Below are 13,003 nucleotides of genomic sequence, written 5' to 3'. Positions count from 1 at the left end.
TGCTTGGTTGTCTGTCTCTAAGTGTGGCCCTGCGATAGACTGGCGACCTGTCCAGGGTGTCCCCTGCCTTCGCCCTAAGTCAGCTGGGATAGGCTCCAGCCCCCCCGCGACCCTAGTGAGGATTAAGCGGTGTATAGATAATGGATGGATGGTTCTAATGAACCATCAGTTCACTTATCACCAGGGCCTATTCCCCAAAATGTCCACCAGGAGGCAAAATCACACCAACTACAATATCGTCATGCACCACCACAGAGGGCAACCCTGTTTCAATTGCAACAATTCCACAATTCCAGTGTTCACCACTAAGGTTTTTTGTTTGTTTGTTTTTGCAGTTACTAAAATAGAGGGAGCCCACTCGCTTCCAAGCACCTCATTACAATATCTACCACGCCACCAGGTAGAGCCAAACCCTCTACTGATGCTATTCCCCGAATCGACCAGTAGATGACGCCAGACAGCAACCTCTCAGCCTGACCCTGCTCAGCAATCAACCACTCCTTTCAGCATACTTTTTCAAAAGTTGGCTCACTGATAAACTTCAGTCAAATCACACTATCATTCATACACAACAATTTACCACAACGTGCTACAAATCACAATTTCATTCTACTTTTACACTCAAACACACAACTCCACACAAATATGTCGACTTAAACCGGAGTTCCGTCTCAGCTCTGTGCATACTTCAATTTTGCAGAACTTTAACCCACACTTAAATTTAATTTATAGAATTTTCAACCAGAGGAACTCTGACCCACACTTTAATTTACAGGATTTTTTTTAAAACTTGAGGGACTCTGACCCACATTTAAATTTAATTTTGCAGGATTTTATTTATTTGTCCGTGCTTGAAGGTCCTTCAGTGGAGGAGGTGAGGGGGGATCCGGGAACTCCAGGGAAGTGGATGGTTCGGAAAGAGGAGAGGGTGCAACGGGAACAGAAGGGCTACTCACCGGGGCGGTTGTGCTAGCGCTCTGGCTCGGCGTAGACAGGTGGTTCATCTGGGCCGACAGCTGCATCACTCTGTAAGATAGTTCTTGAAGTGTGTCCCTCACTCTCACCAACATGTGCTCGTGCTTTCCGAAAAGAATCCCTTGAGAACTGATGGCTTCCTTTAAGGTGTTGGTGGTCGCTGAGTCCATGGTGGCCAGACGATTGTGTTAGGAGAATAGGAGAAACTCCTAAAGTGTGTAGTGTGACCCAGAATGTGACAGATGAAGCGGGAGTGGTGACAAAAAAGGTTTATTGTGCGACACCAAGGAAGTGGGGGGGGGGGGAAGTGTCCGTGCTTGAAGGATTCCAGTTTGTTCATGTTAATGATGATTCTTCCAGCTGTACCAGAGTTGCTAATGGAGTTCCTCAGGGTTCTGTGTTAGGACCAATATTATTTACTCTGTACATGCTTCCGTTAGGCAACATTATTAGGAAGCACTGCATACATTTCCATTGTTATGCAGACGACACCCAGTATATTTATCTATGAACCCTAATGAAAATCAATCAGTCACTTAAACTCCAGGCATGTCTGAAGGACATAAAGGCCTGGATGACCTGTAACTTCCTTCATTTAAATTCAGACAAAACGGAGGTTATTGTATTTGGCCCTAAACACCTCAGAAACTCACTATCTGACCAGATAGTTACTTTAGATGGTATTGCCTTAGCGTCTAGTTCCACAGTAAAGAACCTCGGGGTTACTTTTGATTCGGATATGTCCTTAACTTCCATATAAAACAAACATGTAGGACAGCTTTCTTTCATCTTCGCAATATTGCATAAATCAGGAGCATCCTGTCTCAGAGTGATGCTGAGAAACTAGTCCATGCATTTATAACGTCTAGGCTGGACTATTGTAATTCTTTATTATCAGGATGTCCTAATAATTCTCTTAAAAACCTTCAGCTTATACAGAATGCTGCAGCCAGAGTTTTGACAGGAACCAATAAAAGAGATCATATTTCTCCAGTATTAGCTTCTCTCCATTGGCTTCCTGTAAAATCAAGGATCCAATATAAAATCCTGCTTCTAACATATGAAAGTCTTAATGATCCATCGTATCTTTAAGACCTTGTTGTTCCATATAATCCGAATAGAGCCCTTCGCTCTCAGACTGCAGGTCTACTGGTGGTTCCCACAGTTTCTAGAAGCAGAATGGGAGGCAGGCCTTCAGTTATCAGGCTCCTGTCTTATGGAATCAGCTCCCAGTTTGGGTTCGGGAGGCGGACACCCTCTCTACCTTTAAGATCAGGTTAAAAACGTTCCTGTTTGATAAAGCTCATAGTTAGGGCTGCTGGGGGATTCCCATGATGCACAGGGCTTCTCTCCTCTCCTCTCCTCTCCTCTCCTCTTTATATATATATATATATATGTGTGTGTGTGTGTGTGTGTGTGTGTGTGTATGTTTATATAGTTGTATATCGCTATTACATATGACTAACTCTGTGACTCCCCCCGAGGTTCTCCTGCGCCTGCTCTCTCTGTGGATGTCTCTGGATGTCTCTGGATCTGGAGCTCCTGAACTACAGCTGCTGGCCTCACCTCTGGATCCTGCTGCCCCCACCATGATGCCTCCTGTTACAAAAGGACAATAACTTCTAATAACTTGTTTAACTGTACACTAAATTTTAGAATTCATCCTACATCTACCCAACCGGTCGAGGCAGATGGCCGTCCCTCCCTGAGCCTGAGCCAGGTTCTGTCTGAGGTTTTCGGTTCCTTCCCAGTGTTGCAGACTGCTTGCAGACTGCTGAAGCTTATAGGGAATCCAAATGTTTTGGATTGCTGGGTGTTTCTGCCTTTGTGAAGCGCTATGAGATGACTTGTTGTTGTAAATATGCGCTATACAAATAAAATTGAATTGAATTGAATTGAATTGAATTAAGCATTACCATCAGAGCATAATAAACTGATTTCAAAATAAAAGTGATTTTCCAGTGAATGGCATTTCACCTTCATTGAGTTAGTCTAAATAAAAGATCAATTAATACTTAATAGCCAAATAAATAAATGCATTATGAATACATGGAGCATTATAGGGTCAAATAATAATTCCTGAAGAATAACACCTATTGTCTGTAAACTGCAAACATGTCAGACTGATAGTAGGCCATCTCAGGATGTCAATCACAAAGCATCTGATGTGGCATTTCAAAATAAGAGCCCACCAAAATAGCACATCTGGTTATAATCTCTCTAAAATCAGACGAATATTAAAATAAATCCCCCTGTTATCACAAACCCATTTCACTTCAGACTGATAGTAGGCCATCTCAGGATGTCACTCAAAAAGTATCAGACCATGAAACAGAGAGGCGGCTAGCTTGACTGTGTTTTCGGAATAGGGGTCTGGCTTGACCGTAATAGATTACCATAGTTATTCTCCTTTTATGTGTACTTTTATGCTTGTTGCACTATTTCTTATGCTTATATTTATATGTACATTTTTTCTGTCGAGTATGTGTGTATCTCTATGTGTAAAGCTGCTGACAACAATGTGAATTTCTCCACTGCGAGATAAATAAAGGCTTATCTTGTCTTATCTTACTTTGCCAATCGGTTTCAGTGTTTTCTAGGTTTCTGTAGTTTAGCCCCTTTTTTGAATTGAGTTTGATTTGTCTGAGTTCTATCTCTCCCCCTCGCCCAGTTATCCCCGCTTTTGTTTGCAATTTCCCCATGGAGCTAAAACAGAGACAGTATTAGTTGTCACTGAAAAAAAATGTAATTGAAAGCAGGAATGAAGAAAAAAAAATTGCCGATTGTCCATCCATCCATCCATTATCTATACACCGCTTAATCCTCATGAGGGTCGCGGGGGGGCTGGAGCCTATCCCAGCTGACTTAGGGCGAAGGCAGGGGACATGCAAACTCCACGCAGATTCTGGTGCCCCCACCGGGACGCGAACCGGCAACCTTCTTGGTGCGAGGCAACAGTGCCACCAATTGCGCCACCCTGCAGCCCATTACCGATTGTTTCAGTGGCAAATTATTCTTTTCTTCAATGACAATATATATATATTTTTTGCAATGACAACTAATACTCTCTCTGTTCTAGCTGCATACTTAGCAGTTTACAAGCAAATTTGACTGGAATTCCTTTGCTTTTAGTATTTTCTTCCTCTTTTGTGCCATCAAGTGGTCAAAATGCATGTCCGTGTCTGTCCATCTGTGTGTGTGTGTGTGTGTGTGTGTGTGTGTGTGTGTCCGTGTCTCCCATTGCAGATACCTGCACCAAAGTCCTAGCACATGACTCCTGAACAGGCTCAACATTTTAGCTTTCAAATGTTTCTATCTGCAAGCATTTAGGAGCAGTTAGTTGAAAAATCTGTAGAATATGAAAAGTATAATAAATAGAGCAGCACAAGAATTTGCTGCATACAATACTGAGACTTGGTGGGCAGCTTCCCTATAGGTCAGTGCTTCCCATATCCAAAACTGGAAGTAATGGTTCCGCTATGTAATGGGAAACATGATAATGGCTAACACCATAGTTCCACTTTTAAAATGCCAAGCTTGACCTGGCCATGACACTTGTCATAATTAATGAGTAGTATGTATGTATATATTTAAAATTAGAACTGCACAAAATCAGAAGCATCTTAAGAACCTAGAAGTGATGCTTGAGAGACTTTCATTCAGTTGTATGATACATTGTATGGTTAAAGAACAACATTAAATGGATACCCCAAGAGCAAAGGGATTATACAAATGATTAAACAAATTAGTGTTATGAGCAAAATAGATTGACAAAATTAATGATTGAAAGTGAAACTGTAAAATCTTTCTTGAATAAGTCATCAGGCAGAACTGGGCATTACATAATACAAAATAAGAGCTTTTGAGATCAGACTAAATGAATTAATGGAGACTAGATCGAAGCTGTAGGCTCCCTTTATTTTAATGAAAAACCAAAGATCTATCAAGAACCAAATCATCCTAGAAGGTACAGTACAGTGAAGGTAGAAAGAGTAAGCATGATAACAGAATGACAATGGCCTAATGTGCAAGGTCAGACTTGTCGTATTTTAATTTCTGTCAATATAAAGGAAGTGAACCCAAAACAGTCTCCAAAGAATTTCTTGACCAGTCTCAAAATGACATTTGAATAATTCATTCAACAAAAAGGCAAGACTGAAAAAATGGCACTTTACAAAATGTAAACAGTATACTGTCATGTCCAATCCCAGTTATTACTTAATTTGGTTGGAAAAGAAATGTGGTTGTAAAAGACATTCTTTTTTCTTCAATGTGATATGGAAACGTATTTTCCCTGAATACTGATATAATGTTTCAATTTCGTTTTTAATGTAGTGAAGAAATGAAAAATAAGCCCCAGTCACAGGTCAGGGAGAAACAAACCATGACAACAGCACATCTGTTATATAGGCCAAACTACTATGGCAAGAATTCTATAGAGCATATACTTGGGTACTTAGGTATGGCACATGTAATGGTGAGCTGATCAGCAGAAAGCATATGTTCATTTGTTTCTCAAATTTTTACAAGAAAGACATGAACATACACAAGGTCAGACACACATGTGGACAGAATTGTTGGTACCCCTCGGTTAATCAAAGAAACACCCACATTGGTCACAGAAATAACTTGAATCTGACAAAGGGAATAATAAATAAAAATTCTATGAAAGTTAACCAATGAAAATCAGACATTGCTTTTGAACCGTGGTTCAGCAGAATTATTTAAAAAAATAAACTCATGAAACAGGCCTGGACAAAAATGATGGTACCCCTAGAAAAGACTGAAAATAATGTCATCATCGGGACATGTTCAATCAAGGTGTGTCCTCTAATCAGCATCACAGGTGTCTACAAACTTCTAATCAGCCAGTCGGCCTATTTATAGGGTTACAAGTAGTCACTGTGCTGTTTGGTGACATGGTGTGTACCAAACGAAACAGACAAACATGTTAAAGGTAAAGGCTATAAGACCATCTCCAAGCAGCTTGATGTTCCTGTGACTACAGTTGCACATATTATTCAGAAATTGAAGATCCATGCTACTGTAGCCAACCTCCCTGGATGTGGCCGCAGGAGGAAAATTGATGACAAATGGAAGAGAAGATAATACGAATGGTAACAAAAGAGCCCAGAACAACCTCTAAAGACATTAAAGGTGAACTCCAAGGTCAAGGTACATCAGTGTCAGATTGTACCATCTGTCGTTGTTTGAGCCAAAGTGGACTTCATGGGAGACGACCAAGGAGGACACCATTGTTGAAAACAAATCATAAAAAAGCCAGACTGGAATTTGCCAAACTGCATGTTGACAAGCCACAAAGCTTCTGGGAGAATGTCCTATGGACAGACGGGACAAAACTGGAACTTTTTGGCAAGGCACATCAACTCTATGTCCACAGACGCAAAAATGAAGCATATCAAGAAAAGAACACTGTCCCTACTGTGAAACATGGAGGAGGCTCTGTTATGTTCTGTGGGGCTGCTTTGTTGCATCTGGCACAGGGTGTCTTGAATGTGTGCAGGGTACAATGAAATCTCAAGACTATCAAGGTATTCTAGAGACAAATGTGCTGCCCAGTGTCAGAAAGCTTTGTCTAAGTCGCAGGTCATGGGTCTTGCAACAGGATAATGACCCAAAACACACAGCTAAAAACACCCAAGAATGGCTAAGAGGAAAACATTGGACTATTCTGAAGTGGCCTTCTATGAGCCCTGAGCTAAATCCTATTGAACATCTGTGGAAGGAGCTGAAACATGGCGTCTGGAGAAGTCACCCTACAAACCTGAGACAACTGGAGGAGTTTGCTCATGAGGAGTGGGCCAAAATACCTGCTGAGAGGTGCAGAAGTCTCATTGACAGTTACAGAAATCGTTTGATTGCAGCGATTGCCTCAAAAGGTTGTGCAACAAAATATAAGTTAAGGGTACCGTCATTTTTATCCAGGCCTGTTTCATGAGTTTATTTTTTAAAATAATTCTGTTAAACCACGGTTCCAAAGCAATATCCGATTTTCATTGGTTAATTTTCATAGAATTTTTATTTATTATTACGTTTGTCAGATTCAAGTTATTTCTGTGACCAATGTGGGTTTTTCTTTCATTAACTGAGGGGTACCAACAATTTTGTCTACGTGTGTATAAGGACCCAAGTCTTGTTGGTCAACCATTGGCATTGCAGGATGAAATTGGAGCAGAGGGGGAATTATCACCTTTTAAAATAATCAAGAGACAATGATTTTTTTTTTTTTAAAGAGACAAAATAATTATTTAAATAAAGGTGCTTTTATAAAAAACAAAACAAAAAAAAAACACTAGAAAACCAGACAGTGAACATCCCCTAAAACAGAGGTGCTACCGCATATGGAAATAATTGACAGGAAGATGTTTTTGAAGTTAAATAAGCTTCAGTAGAAAGCAACTGGACTTCTCTTCTTAAGAGATTCTGAACTGAATTTTTGCAAACTATTCTTGGAGGCAGGGCTGTGTCAGAAATAATGTCATTGGCAGAATTCCACTTCACTGTGTGGAGCCACAACATATCTTCTTTGAAAGATTCAACAGATGTTTATAGGTATAAAACTTATCTACACCTGCAGGAGTAAGGTACATACATCAGGTATAGGAAATTATAACAGAAAAACAATACTACAAATGTGTATAGCAACAAAACAATGAACAGAAATTTAAAGTTTGTCATTTAACTCAAATGTACAGCTTGTAGAACCAGTAGGTCCTAAATGTTTCACTGCATGCTTATGTCTCCATATTTTCTGCATCCAAGTCCAAATGTCCATGGCACATATCATGCTTTGTCTGGGCTCAAGTGCAACTTTATATCCTTAAAAATATGGAAACTTCAAGAAATACGTGTGAATGGTCTGCACTTGTATATTTCTACATTAGTGGTACTCAAAGCGCTTTACAATGTGTTTCTCATTCACCTGTTCACGCATACATTCACACAACAATGGTGACAGATCTGCCATGCAAGGGCCTGCTTGTCATTGGGAGCAACTTTGAGGTCAGTACCTTGCCCATAGTCACTTTAGCATGTGGAAGGGCCAGGGATTGGACTACCAACCTTGTGATCAGGACAACCCGTTCCTCCACTCGTATGGAAAACACATTGTCCTTCTCTAATCAAAGCCTTTTGTCTGTGGATATCCTGCCTGGGTCAGTATTCACAATTTGACTCTGGTCTGACATATGATTGGTGACTGACAATTTAGTAAGTTGTTTTAAGACAAAGGACACTAAAATATAAAATCAAGTGCAGTTATTGTCATGCTGTCTCTCGCAATGAATAGAAACTATAACAGCTACAAGAACAACTACTCTGTTGGCAACTGACAAACATTTGGCCACCAATTAAGCTTTTCATTCCTGACAGACAGCAGTTCAGTCCATGTAAACATGATAATAAAACGCAGTGATTTAAAAAATAAAATAAAATAAAATAAAAGATAGATTGTTTTGGCTGCAATCATCTTTCCTGTCCATACTGGCATATTGTAAGTTTTCATATTGTAATTGTAATTGTTCATAATGGCATACTGACGTAACCCATCTTAAACTGACTCCTTGTACAGTAGGCATACCACATTGGTCTTATAGCAAATTCTCATGGAATTTAGCTTAAGAAATCAAGTTCTTTCCTTCTCCAACTTTCAACACTGTCTAAACGCATACAGTGTAGACATAAATGGAGCACTTGAGCTACTTTTCTCTCCACTATTGTGCTGCTTATGCTAGGTCTCCTGTGTAGACACAATGTTGAGGTAAGGCAACTATTTGTTAATATCCACATTATAAGTGGATATTATATATACATATATATGGACTCAAACACCACTTAATTCTATTTAACTCAGATATTGACTGTTTTTCACAACTTTTAAGTTTGAGGTTCAGTGTCTGCCTAATGCACAGTATAGAAAAAGAATTCCTTTTAGCCTTCTCTAGAATGGGATGTAATATGATTACAGGAATTATTATGAGAAATAATTTAGCATGTTAGCAAGCATACGATTAGACCTGGAACAAGCAGTAGGGTTTTCTCTGTGCAGTCAGTCAGGGGCGCACAGAGCTTTGTGGTGAGTTAGTAACCACAAGCAGGACATTGTTAATACAGCCAAACTTAGCGGGAGGCTTTGACAGCTGTTCCAGAGAACAGAGACAAGTTTTAGGAATAAACACCTCACTGAAGGAAGTGTCAGGGCACAGTCTGGAGTAAAAATCACATGGATGTTACAGTATGTAACGTGGGAGGAATTTATATAGCATGAAAAACAGGTATGCGATTTGTGTGTACTTGTGCCTATGCTGAGTCAGTTCATTTTCATTTCACTGTAAGGATGGCAACATATGGAAGTCAAGACTGCCAATTCTAATTAAAATATTCAAATCAAATTGAAATGATAAAATTTGTAGGTGCATGATATACAATTAATGCAAATCAAAGAATGAAGAATGACGTTATTTAATTTCATTCTCCATTAGTTGTTCAGTTTCAGTTTCAAAAGGTGTGAACAGAAAATGAATTCAACCCAGGTGTGACAGCTCCATGGTAATTTTGCACTTATGTTATGAGATGTCTGGATTATCTTCTGCAGATTCAGGTGGTTCTTGTGGTCTGTACATGAAGGTGAGGAGAAACAGAGCCACATCATAAGAGCACCAATACGCTGTATGTGAGGTCACGGCTGACCAATAGCGACTTTCCACCAAGCCCTCCCGCAGCTCAAAGTCGATGCGTCTGTCCAGTTCCACTAGAACAAAGAAAGTAACAGGTTGATTAGTATGCAGTTGCAGAAAGTGTCAATAGGTCCCTGAGACTGGCGTACTTGTCGGAAAAGTAAAAAGCAATTTACAGCATGCAAGGAGTGCTTTCCATTTCCATGGAGTATTAGAACTGCTAATATTGACATCAACTCTGCAGATAATGTCATACAAATTGGGATTTTTCAGCCTGTGCATACCTTTTAGTCAGATCAAAAGGTCAGACAACCATTGGAAAACAAGATTTACTCAAGCTGCTCTTTAAATTGAAATCACACATACAGTTGAAACCAGAAGTTTACATACACTGTAAAAAAAAAAAAAAAAAAAAAGACATATAACCTTTTTTCTTTCTCACTGTCTGACATTAAATTAGATCAAACTTTTGCTCAGTTGGGATTACCAAAATTATTTCTATTTGCTAAACAGCAGAATAATGACAGACAGAAGTTTTTTAAGAAAATGTTTTATTACTGTCTTCAAAGTCAGAAGTTTACATACACTAAGATTACTATGCTTTCAAACTATTTAAGAGCCCAGATGATGATGTCATGGCTTTTGATAGGTTAATTGACAACATTTGAGTTAACTGGAGGCTCACCAGTGGATGTATTTTAAGGCACACCTTAAACTCACTGCCTCCTTTTGTGACAGCATGGAAAATCTAAAGAAATTATGTGGAAATACTGAAGCAACATTTCAAGACATCAGCCAGGAAGTTACAGCTTAGGGGCAAATGGGTCTTCCGAATGGACAATGATCCTAAGCATACTGCCAAATTAGTTACAACGTGGCTTGAGGACAACAAAGGTAATATTTTGGAGTGGCCATCACAAAGCCCTGATCTTAATCCTGTAGAAAATTTTTGGGCAGAGCTGAAAAGGCGTGTGGAGCAAAGGCAGCTTATAAACCTGACTCAGTTACACCAGTTCTGTCAGGAGGAAAACGCCAAAACTCCATTAAACTATTGTGAGAAGCTTGTGGAAGGATATCCAAAACATTTGACCCAAGTCATACAATTTAAAGGTAATGTTACCAAATACTAAGGAAATGTATGTAAACTTCTGACTTTGAAGAACATGATAAAAGAAAAAGCTCTCTCCCATCCATCCATTATCTATACACCGCTTAATCCTCATTAGGGGGGCTGGAGCCTATCCCAGCCGACTTAGGGCGAAGGCAGGGGACACCCTGGACAGGTCGCCAGTCTATCACAGGGCTACACTTAGAGACAGACAACCAAGCACACTCACATTCACACCTACGGACAATTTAGAATCACCAATTAACCTCAGCATGTTTTTGGACTGTTTGGGAGGAAGCCGGAGAACCCGGAGAGAACCCACGCTGCACATGCAAACTCCACGCAGAAAGATTCCGGTGCCCCCACCGGGACTTGAACCGGTGGGGGCACTTGCTGCGAGGCAACAGTGCTACCAACTGCGCCACCTTGCAGCCCCTCTCTCCCATTATTCTGGAATTTTGAAAATAGGAATAATTTTGGTAATCCTAACTGACCTAAAACAGGAAAAGTTTAGTCTGATTTAATATCAGACAGTGGAAAAAAAAGGTCTTTTTATACAGTGTATGTAAACTTCTGGTTTCAACTGTACTTCATTGTGTGTTTTCCTTTTCTTTTTTTATATTGTAAAAATGAAAAATAAACTTCAACACATGATGATATTTTTATTATTATAAAAAATCACTAACTAGAACTATGCACTGTATATCCTATTGTTTGTCCTAATATGGGAGGATATTGACCATAACAATGCTGATTTTGTCTGACTGAAGTGTTCATTTATTGCAAACAGTCTCAAATATCTGCCTCTATATTACCCCATTAGGACCTAAGGATCTGTCTAAACACACACCAAGGTGCACATATGTAAAATCAGGTCTTAACAGGTTCGCTGTTTGCAGAATTGCCCCTATCTGGATTACATGATTTCACAATATGATGAAAGCTTAGGGAGGATGCTGGAACTCAAAAAATGGCCATGTGATAATGTAATTAAACCTCATTACATGACATTGGTATAATTGTTTTTTATACTGTGATATCCAGTTGCAGATATGTATATCAGAATTTCTCCCAAAAGCGCAGTACTTACAGGAGGTGCTGTCCATCACAGCTGAGGTGGACTGGGACAAGGCAGGCTCCACCTCCCTGTGTTCCTCCTCTATTTGTTTCACCTTTTCCTCGCACTCTGTCACTGTTACTCCTTCCTCTGCTGATGCAACATTTTCCACTTCAGAGCCTCCACCCTCAGAATCTGATGGGTCCTCCTCCACTCCACCCACCTGGCCACCGGAACGGGAAAAACGGGAAAACAAGATTCCACCAATTCCTTTTCCAAGGCTTGCAGCACCTAAGGGCAGTAATGTTAATGCATTACATAATTATATATTATTATATTGTAAATACATAATGTCTAACAGACTCTAAAAGACCACGTCAATCATTTCTACAATGTTATAATCGAAATCTTTGCATATTTGTTACAAAAATCAATCATGCATGATGTTTTTTAAATAGATTATTATAGGTCTTCCGGAAATGTGCTAGGTCAAAAATATGCAGCAACCTGAAAAATTAATTTTGGTGTTGTACAAAACTGAGTTATTCAAATGTTTATAGTAGCATGGCCAACTTCACGTGAGTGATTACACAACCTCACTTGGTGCAATAATCCAGGCCCATGGTTTCTCATACCATTGCTATGCTGATGATACCCAGCTCCTCCTGTCCTTCCCCCTGAACGACCACACGGTCTCTGCCCGGATGTCATCATGCCTTGCAGACAGCTCGGCATGGATGAAAAAACGCCACCTTCAACTCAACCTGTGTAAGACTGAGCTTCTTGTCATCCCAGCCAGTCCCTCTCTGCAACAGTGAATCAATTGAATTTCCCTTCTGGGATAAATAAAGTATTTTTCATTCATTCATTCAACATTGAGCTTGATTCAACCCAACTCAAACCCACAAAATCTGCCAGCAACTTGGGTGTCATGATTGATGACCAACTAACCTTCAAGGCTCATGTGGCCTCTGTTGCTCTGTAGTGCTGATTCGCCCTATGCAACATCAGGAAGATCAGACCTTTCCTGTCTGAACATGCAGCACAACTCCTGGTACAAGCTCTCATAATATCACGCATTGACTACTGCAACTCCTGACTGGCAGGCCTCCCTGTATCCACGGTCAAACCTCTGCAGATGATCCAGAATGCAGCATGTCTGGATTT

General features: G+C 40.0%; 1 protein-coding gene across 1 annotated transcript in view; it reads right to left on the bottom strand.

Moving 5' to 3' along the window:
* Positions 1-7,525: 7,525 nt before the first annotated feature.
* ddhd1b (DDHD domain containing 1b) overlaps positions 7,526-13,003 on the bottom strand; it is a 29,130-nt gene continuing 23,652 nt past the window's right edge. The window contains exons 12-13 of the mRNA XM_008279509.1: positions 11,870-12,127; positions 7,526-9,745 (exon numbers count right to left, since the gene is read on the bottom strand). Of these exons, the coding sequence (XP_008277731.1) occupies positions 9,561-9,745; positions 11,870-12,127 (443 nt within the window). The 3' untranslated portion in view covers positions 7,526-9,560. The remainder of the gene's footprint in view (positions 9,746-11,869; positions 12,128-13,003) is intronic.

The sequence above is a fragment of the Stegastes partitus genome, unplaced genomic scaffold, assembly GCF_000690725.1.
Source record: "Stegastes partitus isolate 25-593 unplaced genomic scaffold, Stegastes_partitus-1.0.2 Scaffold161, whole genome shotgun sequence".
Lineage (NCBI taxonomy): Eukaryota > Metazoa > Chordata > Actinopteri > Pomacentridae > Stegastes > Stegastes partitus.
The sequence above is the reverse complement of the archived record's forward strand: the minus strand, read 5'-3'. Positions and strand labels throughout refer to the sequence as shown.